At 36.2% G+C, this 20,181-nt stretch overlaps 1 protein-coding gene across 10 annotated transcripts in view; it reads left to right on the top strand.

Annotated features, from left to right (window-relative positions):
- DLG2 (discs large MAGUK scaffold protein 2) overlaps positions 1-20,181 on the top strand; it is a 1,451,407-nt gene that overhangs the window by 1,041,379 nt on the left and 389,847 nt on the right. For all 10 annotated transcript variants that reach the window (XM_021686447.2, XM_021686448.1, XM_021686449.1 and 7 more), the window contains one exon: positions 19,254-19,322. In XM_021686447.2, the coding sequence (XP_021542122.1) occupies positions 19,254-19,322 (69 nt within the window). The remainder of the gene's footprint in view (positions 1-19,253; positions 19,323-20,181) is intronic.

Below are 20,181 nucleotides of genomic sequence, written 5' to 3'. Positions count from 1 at the left end.
AGTAGATGTGGTTAAGTCATGTTACAAGAATGTAGAAGTAACTGGAGAAAATTAGGTCAGAGAAAATTGAAGTTGACTATTGGAAAAAATATTCTTGCCTGTGAAATTTATTTTTTAAAACTGTATCTTATGGAAAGTGGTAGTAAGAAAAAAAATGAAAAGAGAAGACTTTCCTTCATTTCATTTGATCAATATTAGCACAAGTTCCTGAAAGTTTTTAAAAGAAAAATTCACCATCAATAGGCTTATAATGAATGATACAGAACATCATTATGACTTTATGAGTCTGCATAAAACAAAATCATAGTTTACCATTTTAGGTACAAAATCTTAACTGAAGCTCTGTAGCCTGACAAAACCACTCATGTATAACTTTCTTGAGAAGATAGACATTTATATTTTCATGAAAGTAAAAGAGATTTTTATATTTATATATGCAGTGTATATGTATACATATATACACATACGTGTGTGTATGTATAGATGTGTGTATACAAATATGTTTATAAATGCATATAAGTATATATAATTTACAATTTGTGATTATAATTCCACCAAAAATTTCCAAATTTAAGCACAAATCTCCACTATTTCTTATAATTCCTGAAGAGTACTTACAACTGCAAATTTTGAGGGCAGTCATCATTCAACTACGCATCCTTCCCAAAGCCCTTTGTATAAGCAACATAGTAATAGTTAAAAGCAGACTTTGAACCTTGAGAGACTGAAGGAGAATCTTATCTCTTACTAGTTTTTGTAGCTGGAGAGAAAGCATTTACCTCTGTGAGCCTCAGTTTCTTCATCTGCAAAATGTTGACAAAGCAACCTTCAAGAGGATCAAATGAGATAATGTATGCAAAGCAATTAACAAAGTGCCTTAGACATAGTAAGTTCTAAATAAATAGCTATTTTCGTTATTATTTTCTTTTTTACCCCCTATGTACTCCCACCATGTGAGGGTAAGCTGAATGAGGAAGGGGATTTTTTTTTATTGTATTCTGTGCTTTACCTCTAGGTCTTAGAGAGTACTCAGCACATACTAGGCATGCAGTATATTTGTGAAATAAATCAGTGGGTGAACAATGTAATGAATAATTTGGCCTCTACATCCAAGATGACCTAGAGAAACAAGTTATTTCTTTTGCTCTTTCTAATGATAAATAATATTTTAATATTCAAGTAATTTTTAAAGGCTGATTTGGAGAAGAGAGACTCAAAGAAATAGGAGTTTAGGGGCACCTGGGTGGCTCAGTCATTGTCTGCCTTAGGCTCAGGTCATGATCCCAGAGTCCTGGGATCAAGCCCCGCATCATCGGGCTCCCTGCTCTGCAGGAAGCCTGCTTCTCCCTCTCCCACTGCCCCTGCTTGTGTTCCCTCTCTCGCTGTGTCTCTCTCTGTCAAATAAATAAATAAAAATCTTTAAAAAAAAAAAAAAGAAAGAAATAGAAGTTTAATGCAACAATTAACATTTTAAGTATAAGTGTTTTTTATTGAAAACACAGTTTGGGGCCTGATAGTTTCACTTAAATATCAGTTTATAATCAGAAGTAGTTAAAGGAATTGAAAACCAAAAACATTATTTCCTTAAGGACACTTTATAGCCTTCCCTTTAAATCTATGCTTTGGTAGTTTTGTTTTTTCATTTTCTTGTTTGTCAGTTTCTTCCCATGCCACGAAGCTCCAATTACAATAGTGGTAAATCATCTGTGGCCCAAATATAAGGAATAAACTATATGTCAGCAGCTAAAATCACCACATACTGGTGGATATCCCATAATATTGAACTTAGTTTAGCCCTAGCGGCCTGTGGTTTATGAAGCCTCTAAGCAAATGGCTTCTCTGATTTTAGGTCAGAGAGGAAAGCACGACTAAACATGAATGTCATTGTCAGGTGGCCTCCCTTCTATATAAGTTGATGCTTTCTGCTTGTGTGGGATCAGATGAAAAATTTGGTAAATGTCTTAAAAATGCAACAAGTCCTTAATGACCCATCATTTTAAAAAAAAAAAATAGTCTTGGGCTATACTTTTCAAGCTTTGTAGTTTGCTCTAGTTTTTTTTCACAATTTCATGAGGTCTATTTTATATATCATAAACTGTATGCATTTCAAGTATATAATTCAATAAATTTTAATAACTTTATCCAGTCATATAGCCAGCAGCATGAATCAGTTTTAGAACATTTTCATGCCCCCAGTAAGATCCCTCATGCCCATTTATAATTAGTTCCCATTCTCACCCCAGCCCAAGACAACTACTAATCCATTTTTTGTCTATAAATTTGCCTTTTCTGATTAACTTTTGTATTTTTTAGGATGTCTTAATCCATGAAAAACTACCAGTAGCTAGAGGACGTAGTAGTATTACTTGCTTGTGGAGTAAAACTATTTTCTTCATTTTTCTTTTTTAACCAAAGAAAATATGACCATTCCATCTGTTACAAAACTAACTTTAAAATGGCATTTGCCTATAATCCTAGTGAGCATCCCCATGTGGGCTGTAGGGTTCTGTGATTGTGTGTACAGCTGCATTAATGACTTTCAGCATTGTGTAAGCAGCGCTGACCAGGGACGGTAGTAAACCCTGCCATGGCTGATCACTTAAATCCTGTATCTCTATAACTTTTATGGCTGCCATTTCAACTCAGTGTTTCCAATAGGCACAAGTTTCTTGGAGCAAAGTAGAATTATTTTATTGTCATTTTCATATATTAAACTCCACTACATATTTTATTCCAAAGTTAAGATTTACCACTGTGTTCTTTAAGTGGTAATAGATTCCTTCCTTATGTGCATTGTCCATTTTCTTGAATTTGAGATGGTCTACTAAAAAGTATATTTTCATTTTCTACCTTGTCAGGGGTGTCCTCTACATAGAAAAATCCCAGGTATGTTTATTTGGTGTCATTAAATGCAACTACAAATGTTTTTGCTTGACACAACTGAATATTTTTGCTTTGGGATCCCAGTGGAAACAGCATAACAAGGATTCCAGTTAGCGTGGAATGAGGGGGGTACAGTGGTTAATTCACCATGGTTCCTGACTTTAGGGAGCTCATAGGTTAGCTAGGAAAACAGCCATTTTTTAAAATGGTGTTTTACTATCATGTGGGGAATGCCTTGATAAGTGTATGCCCGGGTGCAGAGGAAACAAAGCGGAGAGGTTAGAAAAGGTTTCCAGTCTGGCTGTGCATGAGACTGAGTCCCAAAGAATAAATAGTAATAGTCTGGGCAAAGAGCAGCAGCAGGAACTGTGGCTCTTGAAATCATTTAGGATGATTTCTTTGTAGTTTTACTTAGTTATCAAATGTCATGTTTAAAGGGCCATGTAAAACCTTTAAATACAGAGAACATTAACAGAGGGGAGGGAGGTGGGAGGTAGGGGGATGGGCAAAATGAGTGAAGGGGAGTGGGAGATGCAGGCTTCCAGTTACAGAATGAATAAGTCATGGGAATAAAATGTACAGCATGAGAAATATAATCATTGACATTGTAATACTGTTACACAGTATTGGTCATACACAGTATGGTCACAGATAGTAGCTACACTTATGGTAAGGATAGCATAATGTGTGAACTTCTCGAATCACTATTTTGTACACTTGAAACTCCTGCAACACTGTGTGTCAACTATACTCATAAATAAATAAATAAATGAGTATCCCTGTACAAAGAAAATGACTGAAGTTTTCTCAAAGTAAAAGACATTTGGAAATGTCCCCTGGTTGTTTTTTTTTTTTTAATTTTTTAATTTTTTTTATTATGTTAATCACCATACATTACATCATTAGGTTTTGATGTAGTGTCCCCTGGTTTTGAAGTTCCACTTACCTAATAAATATTTCCACTGTTGTGTTAAAATGGACTTAATAGCATGGACTTAATGGACTTAATAGCATAGTATAACCTAATGCAGGTATGTTTGCATTATTTATAACTTATTCCTAAAATGATCCTGTTAGGGTATTTAAAATTTGAACCCCAAAAGAAAAATACAGAAAATTCAAAGAAAATGCCTTCTCAGAATTTTAGGGTAAGCAAAAGCACACACAAAAAAATCTTTAAAAAATAAATTGTCATTTCCCCTTTTGTGAACTTCTAGAGTAAGATCTCTGTTATAGTGCTCAGTGTATTTTTGCTTCTTCTTCTTCTTTTTTTTTTTTTGGTTAGTTGATCACTTACCCACCTTCCCATGCAAACTATCAGATCCTTAATGATAGGAACTGGGCTTCCTTCCTGTATGTATCTCTCATAGTGCCTAGCATAGTAATGACTTTTAGTAAACAGAAATGTTGATGACTGAATGTGAGATGTTACAAGAAAACAATAAGGAGAATAATTTAGTAAATATGAAGTGGTATTTTAGTGAACTGTGTTATGGGTTGTTGCCTGGCCCATATGTGGTGCATGGTAAATGTTGGTTGAATGAGTGTACAAATGAATGAAGTTATGCCTTGATAAAAATCTAAGGTATGTGAAAGGAATTGGAGCACATACAAACCAATGACATGCTCACAAGAAGACATAAAATGAAACTGGGGAACACGATAAACAGGGTTTGACTGGATGGTCCCTCTGAAATAAAGTCAACACATTGTTCTTAGGTATTTCAAAGAGCCAAGACAGGAAAAACAAAAAAAATGAAGTCTAAGAAAGCAAGATACACAGCATTAGATGGTATTAAAATAATGACCTTTGATTTAAATCATGGCAGTAAAGAATCCTGAATGAATTCATGAGTTTACGCTATCCAAATAGAGCTAGGCTAAGTGTGAGTTTATACACATATACACACAGACACACACGCATACATACACACACACACACACATATATATAGTTCCTACTCATGGAAGCAATACTCTTAAAAGGAAAGTTTGTCAATTAACACAATAATCGAAAAATGGGTAATTTCAGTGAGTGATAAATAGAAGTGCTATGAAAGAAAGAAAGTAGTGTAAGAGGGGATGAGAGTGAGGTGCCTTTGGCTGCAAATCCAGGGTAGAGCCTTCTAGTCATACCCTGAATGAGAGAGAAGACCTGGGGCATAGCAAGTGGTTAATGCATATGCCCTTAGAGAGGAACTAGTGAGGATATCTGAGTTAAGAAAAAGGCCAGGATGGCTGGGTCTTGGGGAACGATGGACAGAGTGGCAAGCAGTGTGCACCGAAAGATGCTCACAGCCCTGGAGGTGACTGTGAATTTTATCTCAATTGGAAGGGGAAGTCTCTGGGAAGTTTTCTATAAGCAGGGGAACCACATGATCTGATTTCATGCTTTAGAACCGTCTCCTCACAGTTTGCTATGAAAAGTAGCTGTTAGAAGGACAGGAGAAAAATCAGTTAGAAGGCTGTTGCAACACTCCAACAAGAGAAGGTGTTGTTTCCATTAGGGTGGCAGCACTGGGGAGGTGGGAGTCATTTTTGGTAGAAAAGAGCTTGTTAATGAATTGGTTGTGGATTATGATAGTTGCAAGTGAAGAATCAATGAAGGTGCCTAGATTTTTGTACTGAACGACTAGTGGAGAATGCTGTTGTTTATTGAAAAACTGAGAAATGATCAAATGAGTAGACCAGTGCCCTTTCTTGCAGATTATATTATAAATACTTGAAAATTGTTTTCTTCATTACATGAGGCATAACGCTTTGCATATTGTGGGTGCTAATGACTGTGTATTGTCTGATAAGGTGATTAGGAAATTGAGGTATGAAGAATCGACATCTGAGCCTTCCAGTATGTTGCACTATACTAAAACTTTTGGCTTCTTAAAAAGAGATTATTTTTTTAAATTCTTTGCAAATGTTAAGAAACGTGAAGAAGAAAACTAGCCTACGTTTAAAACTTTTCCTTTATACTAACTTTTCAAATCCTCTCACTTGGATCTTCATGGAATTGTAACTTGCATGCAATTTAGTTGCTAAGAGAGTCATTTTCAATAATGAGGATAAATACTATGTTTCTTTCATTTGGAAGCTTGTCATTAAGATTCAAAGACAAAGCATTTTAGTGTTTTGGTACTTTACTTACATTGATATTTTACATTTGATATTTTCTTTACATTGGTAGTCCAGTGGGTGTGAATGCTACATATTGTCAAGCTTTTCATAGCCACAAAGATCAAAAAAAAAAAAAAAAAAAAAAAAAAAAGATTGCTTTGTGTTATAAAACTCATCCCCGAGGAAAACAAGAATTTGTTTAAACAGAGTTTCCTGCTGGCACCTAGTTTCACCTCACTGGACCAAATTAAAAGTCTGCACTAAGAGATTTAGAAAGCACTGTACTTTTTTTTATTGGGTTTTATGTCCAGATTTTTAGTTCTGGTAATGAGTGACAGCTTAGCTGAACAAACAACCACATGACTACCTCGAACATATTCCACCGAGAGAGGATACCAGAGAAGGAGGCAGTTCTTACCTTGGGAGTATGAATAGTGAAGAAAGGAGGGAAATGAACAATTAGCCTTTTACTTTTACATTCCACTTGTTAATACATTGATGGTGATGACTTCTCTGTGGTGGCCATTGTGAGGAAGCTTTCGTATTCATACTAGTCTTCTTAAGACCAGCTTCCTCTTAAAGCTCTTGGCTGTCTCTAACCCTTCTCCAGCTGTTTTATACCTGGTGATTACAGAGGGCTCTCTCTAAACTGCAAAAGTGACTTTATTTTAATATTGCTTAAAATTTCTCATGACCTCCTCTTTGCCTACAGAATATAATCCAAACTCCAGGGACCAGTTTCCCCTCTGTTTCATATTTAAGCTTTGTAATGTCTTTGCCAACTGTCAACCAAACTCTCCTTCTTGAAACTCTCTGCTCCCATTCTTAGCTACCATTACCTCGTATTCTCTTGGTTTTCCTTCTACTTCTCCACTCACTTCTTCCTAGTCTCTTTCCAGGTTTCTCTTGCTCTACACATGTCATAAGGTTGGTTGTCTGCAGGCCTCCCAAATTTTCAGTCTTTTTTAATCACAGTATTTCTAGGAATATCCATGGCTTCAAATGTACTTTAAATGTTGACTCCAAAACATACTTCTTTACAATGGACCTGTCTACTAAGATTGAACTCTAATGTCTACCTATCTTATGAAATATCTCTACCTTGATGGCACACAGGTTCCCCAAACTCACCACATACAATATTAAAATAATTATATTCTTCCCATACTACTTTTTCAGTATGAAGTACCACTTTTGATTCAACAACCCCAACCTGATACATGGAAGTTGTCCCAGACTCCTCACTCACCCACCACACACAACTGCCAAATCCTATAGATCCCATTTCCTCGATGTTTCTTAGCTCTTAGCTCTTATTTTCCTTCCTTAGGCCTTTTGGTTAGTTCAAGTTCAGGTCACGAGTTTTAGACACCTTATGACCAAATGATACTGCCTCCCTGGAAAGTAATTTCCATTTACTATTCCCAATGCTTCACACATGACAAATTTCTCTCACATTTATTGCTCTATTTCCCCTCCAGAGCCATCTGTGAGAAGGCACTATTATTTACATCATACTGATGACAGAAATATCGATAGGAATGTTTGGGTTTTAAGATTGTTGAGAACCTAACTAAGAAAAGGATAAGAAATTCCTAACCCAAGACTATCAACTCCCAAGCTCATGCTCCTTTCCCCATCACAGTCCTGTTTCCCATCTATGCCCCATAAAGTAGATGGGGAGAGCAAGAACAATTGTTTCCTCAGATTGAAGAAAAAAATTGAAACAAGGCAAGTGAGATGACTTATCTAAGGCCTTTGAGCTCTCCTTAGGAGTACAGTGGGAAAACCTACATTTCTGATTTCTAGACTTCTGTTCTTCTTTCCATACAACTCTGCCTCCCAGATATTGTCAAAGAATAAAAAGAAATGTATTATCCTGAAAAATATGTTTCTTGTATGAAATAAAGGGATACCCAGGGTCATATCACCTAATGCCTAAAATCACAACAGGTATACAAAAATCTTCCCATTCCAGGTTCTCTAACTGCTGGTGCATTCTGTAGTCCTTGTCTATATTTTATGTAAAATTCCAGATTAAAATATGTTTTCCTTTTTGAAGTTGCTGTGTTGGTAGAACTAGCTGAGACTTAATTTAAGCTCTTATATGTTCAATTTTTTACTTTCCTTGTGAAGAACAGTCTGTGTGGAAAGGAGCTTTTGATACATGTTCATACATTACCTCCTGAGATGCAGCTTGCATACTACAGAAGCCAAGAAGAATGATATGCAGTCTACCATCCAAAAACAAAATAAATAAAGGCAGGAATATGCCTGTTGTATTAAAATACTATATTTTGCTCCTGATGCTTCAGGCTTTGAGACCAGTTACATATTGGTTCAGTCCTGAGGGGAAAATACTGAGATCAGCATTTGAAGTATATCTTCAGAGTCTTACACTACTTAACAGTGATAATCAGGAGTTTGAGACTGGCCAGTGTTTGGGCCAGTCATATTTATTATTGAATTTCTATCACAGAGAAGAATATGAAGAAGTCACAGTGGCACAGGACAGAGAAAACCATGGGCTAGGAATTGGATCTGTGTTCTGATCTCACCTTAACCACATTCTTGTCATACATTGTAACCTCTCTAGGTCTCCCCTGTAAGAAGACTGTGAGGTCTCCCATGATATTCTTTAAGGATAAGGAGAAAACTAAAATCTAGGTGATAATACTGTTAGGCATTCATAAGATAGAACTTCTCATGACCCACACAACCAATAATGGTTATTGGTTTGTTAGTCAAAAGTTTGGACACACCAGTCATCATTTGGAAGGAAAAAGAAAAGATACTTGTATGCCGTAATTATTTCACCTTAATTTTTTTTTTAAGAGCACCCATGATCACATGAGCAGGGGTAGGGATGGGTGGAAGCAGCAGAGGGAGAGAGAGGGAATCTTAAACAGGCTCCATGCCCAGCATGGAGCCCAAGGCAGGACTCTATCTCACAACCCTGGGATCATGACCTGAGCCAATATCAAGAGCCGGTTGCTCAACCAACTGAGCCAGCTAGGTGCCCCTCACCTTAAATTTTAAAAATATAACTGTATGGTGGCACAATCAAATCAGTGGTTTAGTGGTATTTAAAAGAAGAAGTATAATTTCTCCTAATAGACTTCCTCTAATTTTTTTTTTTGAGTCACCACGTTATTACTGACTTGATTGAAGCTGTTCACCATAAAGTAAAACCATATTTCTAGCATCTTTGACTATGGCATGAGAAATTTGGGGCCCTGAATTTGATCCAAATTTTTTTTTCATATTTAGATCCGTTTGTCCCAGGATGCATGCTTTCTTCATTGTCTGTAATTTCAGTTTTCAGCAGATCTTCTTCATTAGTCCAATGTTCTACACTGTCTTTCTATAAATCATCACAACTTGTCTGATATCACTTTGTTTGATATCACTTATCAAATTGTGTTCTTCATTTTTTAACATGTGAGGGTCAAGATTTTCTCTTCTATCGTCAACCTCTGGCCACATTTTTTATGATGTTATTTTCCAGCATCTAAATTGTCCATTAATTGTTTTAAAATATTTCATATACCAAGTTGGTTTGGAAGGCCAAAAATCTGGGGCCCATTTTTTATGAAGTTCTATTTCATTTTTCTTGCATAAAGCACAGCCTTAATTCATTATCCATGCCTTTCAATTTGGATTTCTTTAAATTAGAATGAAAATCAAAAGTACACTAAGTGAAAAATTATCATTTTATAATTATTTTCTGACTTTTATAGGTGTCTGTCTCATACCTAATTTGGCAGCAATGTTTTGAACTACATATAATTATTAAGTCTTTCTAGATCAGTAATTTTTTTTTCAAGTAACATGTCTTTTTAAAATTTTTTCTTGAAGTATAGTTAACATACAGCATTATATTATTTTCAGATGTACAATATAATGATTCAACAATTCTATACATTTTTCAGTACTCATCAGATAAGTGTACTCTTCACCCATATCCCCCAACTGCCTCCTGTTTGGCAATCACCAGTTCATTCTCTCTATTTAAGAGTCTTCTTTTGTCTCTTTTTTTTGCTTATTCATTTCTTTTGTTTCTTAAATTCCACATATGAATGAACTCATATGGTATTTGTCTTCCTCTGACTGATTTATTTCACTTAGCATTATATCCTCTAGTCTAACTATATTGATGCATATTGCAAGTTCTCATTTTTTAATGGCTGAGTAATATTCCATTGTGTATGTGTATGTGTGTGTGTACATATATCCCACATTTATCCATTCATCAATCAATGGATGCTGGGTCATTTCCATATCTTGGCTTTTGTAAATAATGCTGCAAAAAAATAGGGGTGTATATATCTTTTTGAATGAGTGTTTTCATTTTCTTTAGGTAAACATCCAGTAGTAGAATTACTGGACCAAATGGTACTTCTATTTTTAATTAAAATTTTAAGAACCTCCATACTGTTTTCTACCACTTTATATTCCCACCAACAGTGCATGAGGGTTCCTTTTTCTCCATATTTCCATGCTAATACTTGTCATTTCTTGTGTTTTTTATTTTAGCCATTCTGACAGGTGTACGATAATACCTCATTATGGTTTTGATTCGCATTTCCCTGATGATTAGTGACATTGAACATCTTTTTATGTGTCTGTTGGCCATCTGTATGTCTCCTTGGAAAAATGTCTATTCAGGTCCACTGACCATTTTTAATTAGTTTTTTTTTTTTATGTGTTGAGTTGTATATGTTCTTTATATGTTTTGGATATTAACCCCTTACGAGATTTATCATTTGCAGATTTTTTTTTCATTTACTAGATTGCCTTCATTGTTTTGTTTCCTTTGCTGTGCAAAAGCTTTGTTGTTTTGAACTGCATATAATTATTAAGTCTTTCTAGATCAGTAAATTTATTCTTGATAGAAACAAGTCTTTTTACACACTCATATTTCAGTTTTGTAACATTAAATTACATGATTATAAAATGAGTATAATAAGAATAAACAGATTTGAGAACAGTTATAACTGAATCTTAGTAAACTTACAAGTCATATCGAAGGAATGAGAATATATGGGCCATGAGCATTTCAATTGCTGTAAACATTGGTCAGCTTGTCACTGGGGATGGAGAGGATTGGTTAATCTGTAAAAAGATGTTGATTGCGGAGCCTGAGTGGCTCAATTGTTAAGCGTCTGCCTTTGGCTTGGGTCATTATCACAAAGTCCTGGGATCAAGCCCCACATTGGGCTCTCTGCTCAGCGGGAAGCCTGCTTCTCCCTCTCCCACTCCTCCTGCTTATGTTCCCTCTCTTGCTGTCTCTCTCTGTCAAATAAATAAATAAAATCTTAAAAAAAAAGATGTTGATTAAGAATTGCTCAGTAGTTAGGATGCCTGGGTGGCTCAATCAGTTGAGCGTCTGCCTTTGGCTCGGGTCATGATCTTCCGGCCCTGAAATGGATTCCTGCATTGGGCTCTTTGCTCAGTCAGGAGCCTGCTTCTCCCTCTTCCTGCTGCTCCCCCTGTTTGTGCGCTCTCTCTCTCTCTCTCTGACAAATAAATAAATAAAATAAAATAAAAAGAGAGCTAGTAGTAAAACTTGTGGACTGAACAGTTAAACTGAAGAAGGATCGGTGATGATTTGCTAACAATGCATGGTCCTTGTCTCTTATTGTAATTAATAATTTGCATGAAAATGTAAAAGGCATTTTATCATATTTGAAGATGATACAAAACTACATGAAAAAGTGAAGTTCTGTAATGGCTAGCACATCTTAGATACTCAATACATATTTATTGAGTTGAATTGATGACCTAATGTGAGCTCAACTATAAAACTAGATCAAAATTAATACCATTAAATTTGACAGTGATAGATATTAATTAATTATATTCAGTTTCCAAAAACCCAATATACAAGTACATGATAAAATTGATTTCAAATCATTTGATGTCAAAAATATATGAGATGTTAGCTTGACCTTAAATTTAACAATACAATTAGGCAAACTTTAAAATTCCATGTTATTTTGGGCTCCTCTGGAAGGAGTATAGAATACAGGTGGAGGAAAGTCAACATCTCCTGGCACTCAGCCCTAGTTTAAACATATCTGGATCTCTGAATTCATTTCTGGGTTCTGCAATTTAAGTAAAAATCAGAAGAAAATTGGGGTGCCTGGCTGGCTCAGTCTGTAGAGTGTATGACTCTTGATCTTGGGTTGTGGGTTCAAACCCCACACTGGGTGTAGAGATTACTTAAAAATAAAATCCTTAAAAAAAAAGAAAAAGGGGCACCTGGGTCGCTCAGTCGGTTAAGCATCTGACTCTTGATTTCGGCTCAGGTCATGATCTCAAGGTCATGAGATAGGGTCCTGCGTCAGGCTGTGCACTCAGTGGGGAGTCCACTTTTCTCTCTCTGTCTCTCCCCTTTTCCCCGTCTCTCCCTCTCCCTTTACCCCTCCCCCTGCTTGTTCTCTCTCTCTCAAATAAATAAATAAATCTTTAAAAAAGTAAAAATAGGGACACCTGGGTGGCTCAGTTGGTTAAGCATCTGCCTTTGGCTCAGGTAATGATCCCAGGGTCCTGGGATCGAGTCCCTCATCGGGCTCCCTGCTCAGTGGGGAGCCTGCTTCTGCCTCTGCCTGTTGTTCCACTGGCTTGTGGTCTCTCTCTCTCTCTCTGACAAATAAAATCTTAAATAATAAATAAATAAAAAGGAAAAAAAGAAAAATGTAAGAGTATAGAAAGAAATATAGCTAGGAATCTTAATACCATCTGAAAAAGAATCAGAAGTGTTAAGAATGTTTATTAGAAAGAGTAGAAGATGCAAGAATATCTGTCCTTCAGTGGCTATTATGGACGTATCAGTGTTACACCAAGAGAAAGAAGAACTTTTCAGTAGGTAAAACTGTTCCACTGTAGATCATATTCCCCACATGTGTCACAGGCACATTAAGCTAAGCTTATACAAAATCAAACTCAATTATATTCCTAGTGCCATTGTCCAAGTTTAGGCATTTATTATTTTTCTTTCTCATGATGATTTCCCATTGGTCTCCCTGCTTGTAGATTCCCTCCTCTTCCTTCCACTGTTCAGAGTATTTTTAGGTTTACCCTTCTGAATCATAGATAGCACCATATTGATCCCCAACTTTAGAGAGCTCACCACTGCCATCAAGGTAAAGTCCACACCTCTTGGCATGGTATTCATTGCCCCTCTTGACCCACCCTAAGTCAGCTTTCTGACCTCATCCCTAGCTATTCTGCTCTGGCCAAGCCAAACCCTCAAGGTTTCCAGAGCACAACACATACTTTTGACCCTCCATGATTTTGATCATACTCTTCTAGCTTCTCAGAAAGTCCTTTCCCTTCTACACCATTTAAAATATGTATACATCCTTCCAGATCCAGCTTAGATGGTTTGTCTATCAAATATACCTAGAGATTTATTAAAAAATGTTATCTATATGAGAAGAGCCCACATGGTTTATTTGATTTTACTGGCTTTATTATCAGGTATTTATTGAGTACTACACTATTAAGGAATCAAAGAGGCATCCCAAGCACCTAACATGATCCTTGGTACATAGTAAATTCCCAATGAGCGTTTGTTAGATGTAACCAGAAGATACAAATAATTATATGAGACAATTCATGTTAAGTATCAGTGAAGCAACAGGAGAGATATCTAGCTTCATGCGAGAAGGTAATAGTGTTTTGGTTATGTTGCATTTGAGGTACTGGCTGGATACCCAAGAAGACATATACTCTTCTTTTTTAAGAATAATGGCAACTTAATGCATGTATATGAAGACAGGGAAAGTAGAAAAAGAGAAGAAATAAATATTAAGAGAGATCAGATAAATGATAGATACAGGTATTCAAGTGAAGAGTTAAAAATGACAAGGAGAGATGAAAGTTCTTCAGAAATGTGGGTGAAGAATGAGACAGAATATTGAAAACACATCAGGAGGTATTTTAGTTGGATGGGACTTCACAAGGCACATTAAATAAGTTTGTTGTTATCAGCTTGTTAATAAAAGACCCAAAAACCTTTTTGTGTTCTCCACAAAATGACCAAGTTTTAACGCTACAGTATTTTGGAAAGACCAGTTATCCTGTCTCTTATTGCTTTAGAGTTGGAGAAAATTAAAAAGCCATTTATCACCACCATCTAGGTCCTTTGTGTTGCATATGTAATGAAACAGTTTCAATTCAGATGCTCAACAAAATTTTAATTTCACACAGCAGTGGGATTGCGTCTTTCAGCACCATTCAAATGTCATTTTCTTAGGCAATAACCAGAGTCTTTTACTTGGAAAATCAGAGAGTTCCTGGAAAAGAGATTCTACTGTTCTCTGGCTCAGTTTTATTCAATGATGGCATGATTTTTAGAAAGGCAATAAGGCTGTTACCTCTCTCTAAATCTTAAAAAGTCTTGGTAAGATTTATCTCCACAGTTGCCTGATTTGCCACTTCAGCCAAGCTGCCTAAGTGCAGAGTGGCACCATAGGTTTCTACCACATGACAGGACTTCATCCCCATTGTCAGTGCTGTGACATGCTGCTGAGCCTTCTCATCCTACTCACCCACCGTTCACTGTCACTCAAATGCTTATAGATGTTCAGGGCTCATTAATAAGGTGGTGTGGATAGGACAGAGAAGTCCCTCTTTTTTTTTTTAATTTTTATTGTTATGTTAATCACCATACATTACATCATTAGTTTTTGATGTAGTGTTCCATGATTCATTGTTTGTGTATAACACCCAGTGCTCCATGCAATACGTGCCCTCTTTAATACCCATCCTCTTTTAAATTATCTTCATAAGGGGCGCCTGGGTGGCTCAGTTGGTTAAGCAACTGCCTTCGGCTCAGGTCATGATCCTGGAGTCCCGGGATCGAGTCCCGCATCGGGCTCCCTGCTCAGCGAGGAGCCTGCTTCTCCCTCTGACCCTCCCCCCTCTCATGTACTCTCTCTCATTCTCGCTCTCTCAAATAAATAAATAAATCTAAAAAAAAATTATAAATTATCTTCATTAAAAAAATGATCTTCAAAAGCTACTGACATGCAAGTTGGACAGATAAGGTGAAAATAATGGGTGCTATTTTGTGCAAAACAAAACAGTCAGTGAGATTCAGCATTTCCTAACAAAATGTGTGGTATCCTCTCTCTGAACTAATCACAGAGCTTTGCTTTCACCTTTCTATAAGGCAACATGATTTGTCTCAGAGGAACAAGTACTTTAAAGCCAGCAAACATGGGTTCTACTCTTGCTACCTACTAGCTGCGAGACCTTGGTCTTTAATTTCCTTCAAAAGTGAGCATAATGACTAGCTCTCAATGTTGTTACAAAGTTTGAAAGAGACAGGGCATGGGACCTTACAGATAGATGGAACTCAGCCCATGGTCTTCATCATTCAGAAAGGCATTTATAAAGCATGTTCTGTGGATGAGCGCTGAGCTGAGAATGTGCACATGGATAAGCCTCACTCCTTGCTCTGAAAACATGCATGACTTAGCAGGGAAAAAAATAGGTGTGTAAATAAATGGTGGTGATTCTCAGTCCTGGTGCTATTTGGGATGTGTGGAAAAGATGGGATGGTGTACCGAACAGCATGTCAACTGCACTGGGGTGGTGAGGGAGGCATATCATATACTGCTTCACAGAATAGACTCTAACAGTGTCTAGAAAAATGATAGAAGGAGAATGATGGCCATTTGTTGATAAGACTGGGTTTTTTTTAAGACAAAGATATTCTGAACACTTAGCTCTCCAATGTTAAAAGCTTAAAGTTTTAGCTGTGCCTTCCTCCCATGCTGCTTCCTGTGGTTCTCAGAATTCCATCTGGCTCTCCTCTGCCTGAGGAGCTGAAAGGGCCAGGCACAGGTTCCTTGTAATTTGTCAGTCATGGTAGAACTAACAACACACTGTCTACGCAGTCAGTAATACGGAATGCACGGAACCGGCTTGGTTCCAGGGGGAAGATGTTTGGTGTTTTTAAAAAACACCAGTTATTATCACCATCTGGTAGCTCCTAATACCTACTGCACGTGTTCCCCATTCAAGTCCTGCTTACACATTGCTATCAGGGAAAAACAAAAATTCCCTTGTGTCTGTAGGTCTTGACTTATCAAATAATTCACTGTATTTGTCTTAGTAAAGTAAAAGGGTAATTACATGTTGTAAAAGGCTCTGTTTGTTCAAAATTTACACATTCGGAGAAACTGGCTGACTTTGCATGTGTAATATACAAGGAGTCAAATTCTGTGAGCACTTCAAGGTATCTTCCACATTTAATTTAAGTGTCACTAAAACTTTAAGAGGGACGTTACTGGAATAATTTAGGGTAGAATAATAAAGTAATTAGTTTAAGGTAGTGATAAGTAAAGAGAGATTACTGAATATTTCTTTGTTTTAATTATATGGGCTAGGCTAATGGTGAGGAAGCTATCAGGAATTCCAGTTACTCATTCATCTTGGTTAGCAGGCATCATTGATCTTTACCCAAAAAGGACTGTTGGTACTTTCTAAACCAGTGTAATATATATGGCAAAGGAAAGGATTAAACAGTTTAAACAAAAGAAACACAATTAACAAGCATATAGAAAAAAAATGGTCATTTTAGTAAAAATAAGAAATACTCATAAATCTGAAGTATCATTTTGTACATATTATCAATTTTTTAAATTATAATGTTAGTGACTATAAGATTGTGGTGAAACTGGCATATATATATTTTATATTATTTAAAAGATATTAAATGGAATATATATTATAATATATATATTGGAGGCAATAAAATGATACAAAGCTTTTGAAAAGTAATTAATAACATAAATCAAGAACCTAGTGAATGTTTCCATTGGGGAATATAGTCAAAGGAAATTGTCAAATAAGAAAAGGTAACTGATATCAATATATTCATGCAGCATTGTTTATAATATTAAAACAGTAGAAATAACCCAAATATTTAACCATAAAAGAATAGTTAAATATATCTTCAGAGGAAATAACATTATATAACATGAAAATAATAATTATGGAGACCCTATAAGAAATACTTAAATTATAATATAATAAGCAAATGCAGGATATAAAGCTATATATGGTCTGTGTATATATAAAACTATATGAAGCACATGTGGACATATAGAGAGTCAATAACATAGCATGGAAAGTACACACACTTGGCAACAAGATAGGCTTTAGTTTGAATTCTGGCTCCATATTTGCAAGCTATTGATTTCTGATAAGTAGTTTAAATTTTGTGTGTTTTGTTTTTTTATATATAAAATGTGGCTACTCATACATACCTACAGGACAGCTGCAATAATTAAATTAGATAATTCTGTAACATCTGAGACAAGGTAATGGAATTATATGTGATTTTTTTAACTTTCTCTTATTTTGATTTTCATTAATTTATAATGTTTTTACAATAGAAAATATATTTTAATTTGATACTGATCACCAAATTTATTTATACTCACAAATACACACCTTGTGGCACTGACTATATAACTAAAAGAAATGATCTAAGTAATTATTCTTATTTAGTGCTATGTTAAAATACACATTCTGCTAAATCATATTGGTTTATTTAACAAATACTTATGTAGCTTTTACCATGTAACAGACACTGTTTTAAACATTGTATTCACTGAATCCTTATAACAATCCCAGGAGGAAAGTACTATTACTATCCTGATTTCACAGGTGAGAAACTGACACACAGAGAGATGTAGATCACTTGAGCAAGGTCACATTGGTCCATTTGGTGGAGCTGGGATTTTAACTCAAGCATCTGGCTACCTGGTCCAGCTCCTGAATGCTAGGCTGTTTTTCAACTGCCAGTCAAAACGTTCAGGGAACATATATCACGCTCGACACTATAAAGGATGCCAGGAAACATAGGGCACAATCCTTAATTTCAGCAACATTCTCTAGTTTTTAGCTACAATGCCCAAATTCTCCCTCAACCTCAGATAAATGTCATCCATGTCACAACTAAATGCTATTCACAGAGAGATACCACTTACCACCCATAATGACTGAATTTCTGGATGAAAATCTGGAGCCTACAGCTTGGCTCTCTGTGACAATGTCAGTGTTTTCAGAAGTATGTGCTGAGAAGTTGTGGAGTTGTGTGAAGGTGTCTAATGTTCTGCAAACATCTGACTCGGGTTTCTCTTTATTCATATATTTGTGTATATACACCTTCATAACCTGTGTGTGTGTGTGTTTATAACTAATATTACAACTAAGATATTATATCAACACTACAAACTAAAATTACACACTGAAACACATTTTATCATACATTTTAACACATGGGAAATCTACAAAGCATTACTTTTTGCTGCTGGATTGTTATTGTACATATCTCAGATGAACCTCTATCTCTAACTGAAGGGTATTCTGAGATTGCAAAACACGTTCTTACAAATCTGAAAAATTGTCACCATTTGGGAGATGATATTACATGATGGTTAAGAATAATGGCTCTAGAATCAGACAGTTTAGATGCTATCTCAAGCACAAGTATTTACCACATGACTTGGGACACGTTTCTAAACCTCGCCATACCTTAGTTCCTTCACCTGTTAATGGGACAGGGTGTACCTCATAGGATTGAGAGAAGTAAACAAATCAATGTAGAAAAGGGATTCAGGCAATATGGTGCAAAATGAACGATAAACATTATAACTTTTATTGCAACTGCTTATCTATAAAATCAGTCTTATTACCATGCAACCAAACAAAATATGGATTTACATTAAATTCTAAGGTTGGCATGCAACCAGAGGTCTCATTTTTCAAGTTTTTGTGTTCATCCAACAGCTGAATTGTTATTAATTTTACAAGTGAGTGTTGCAAGTGTGAACTAATATGAAAGCTTATACTAATTAAATACTTCTCCAATTTTCAAATCCACTGTTTAAAATTGTGTTATAAAAATGTTCTTCATTTTAAAAGTAATACACTGCATCATAATGAAATTATGAAAATTACCTCTTCCAAATATTTTTGTTTCTTTTCATGTCTTTCTGTCATTTCAAGGTTACTTTTGAATAATACATGCTGAAATCAAATTATAAGGAAATATTACCCCCTTATCTGGTAGAGTACCAGATTTTGGTGGATGATTCTACTTATCACCAAAGAACATTTCAGCTCCACTGTATTTCTTTCAAGATTGGTTCTTTTCTTGACAATAGGACTGATTACAATGTGCAAAGACGTTTTAAATAAATGACCTGTGTTTGTTTTTTCTTTCTTTTGTTGCAGTCATTCTCAACACAGCACCGCAACCCGCCAGCCTTCAGTCACCCTCCAACGGGCCATCTCCCTGGAAGGGTAAGATGAGAATAATATGGAGCCTTCTCTTACACTAAACTGGAGCCTTATCACTAGGGCATACAAAAATTTCCTTCCTTCCTTCCTTCCCTTTTTTCCTTTCTTCCTTCCTTCTCTTAACAAATAATCTATAAAGCTTATGTTATATGCCAAGTATGTGCTAGCACTTCATTTAACAAGTCAAATGAGATCTATTCTTTACCTTCAGAGGGCTCATTGTCTATTGGGAGTGGCAGAAATAAAAAAATTTAAAAAAAAAAGAAATACAGACACATATTTGCATCCGGTGTAAGCATCACAAAGGAGATGCATGTAAGGGATTAATGGAAGATCCTGGAAGGACACCTGGCTGAAAATGGGCATCAAAGAAGGAGGGGAAAGCAAGTCAGGATGGTTTCAGAGAAGACATAACTGTCAAGCTGAGAACTGAAGCACCTATGGATATTTGCCTGGCAGACACTGGAAGGAAGGGTACTCTGAGTGGAAGAAAGGGCATGTGCAAAAACATGAACACATGAGCAGGCATGAGGTGGCATAAGGCCATTAGGTGACTCAGAGATTGGCCTAGGGTGTGTGAAGCAGTGGGGCAGGAGATAAGAATGGAGATGTTGGGGGTGCCTGGGTGGCTCAATAGGTCACGGGTCCAACTCTTAATTTTGGTTCAGGTCATGGTCTCTGGGTTGTGAGATCCAGCCCAGTGTCAGGCTCTGCGCTCAGCGGGGAGTCTTTTGGAGATTCTCTCTCTCCCTCTCCCTCTGTCCCTACCCCTGCTCACACTCTCTCTTGCTTGTTCTGTCTAAAATAAATAAATCTTAAAAAAAAAAAGAAGAATAGAGATGTAGGCTGGGCAGGCTTACAT

This window comes from Neomonachus schauinslandi, chromosome 11 (assembly GCF_002201575.2).
Source record: "Neomonachus schauinslandi chromosome 11, ASM220157v2, whole genome shotgun sequence".
In the NCBI taxonomy this organism is placed as follows: domain Eukaryota; kingdom Metazoa; phylum Chordata; class Mammalia; order Carnivora; family Phocidae; genus Neomonachus; species Neomonachus schauinslandi.
Note: the sequence above shows the minus strand (reverse complement) of the source record. Positions and strands in the feature narration are given on the sequence as shown.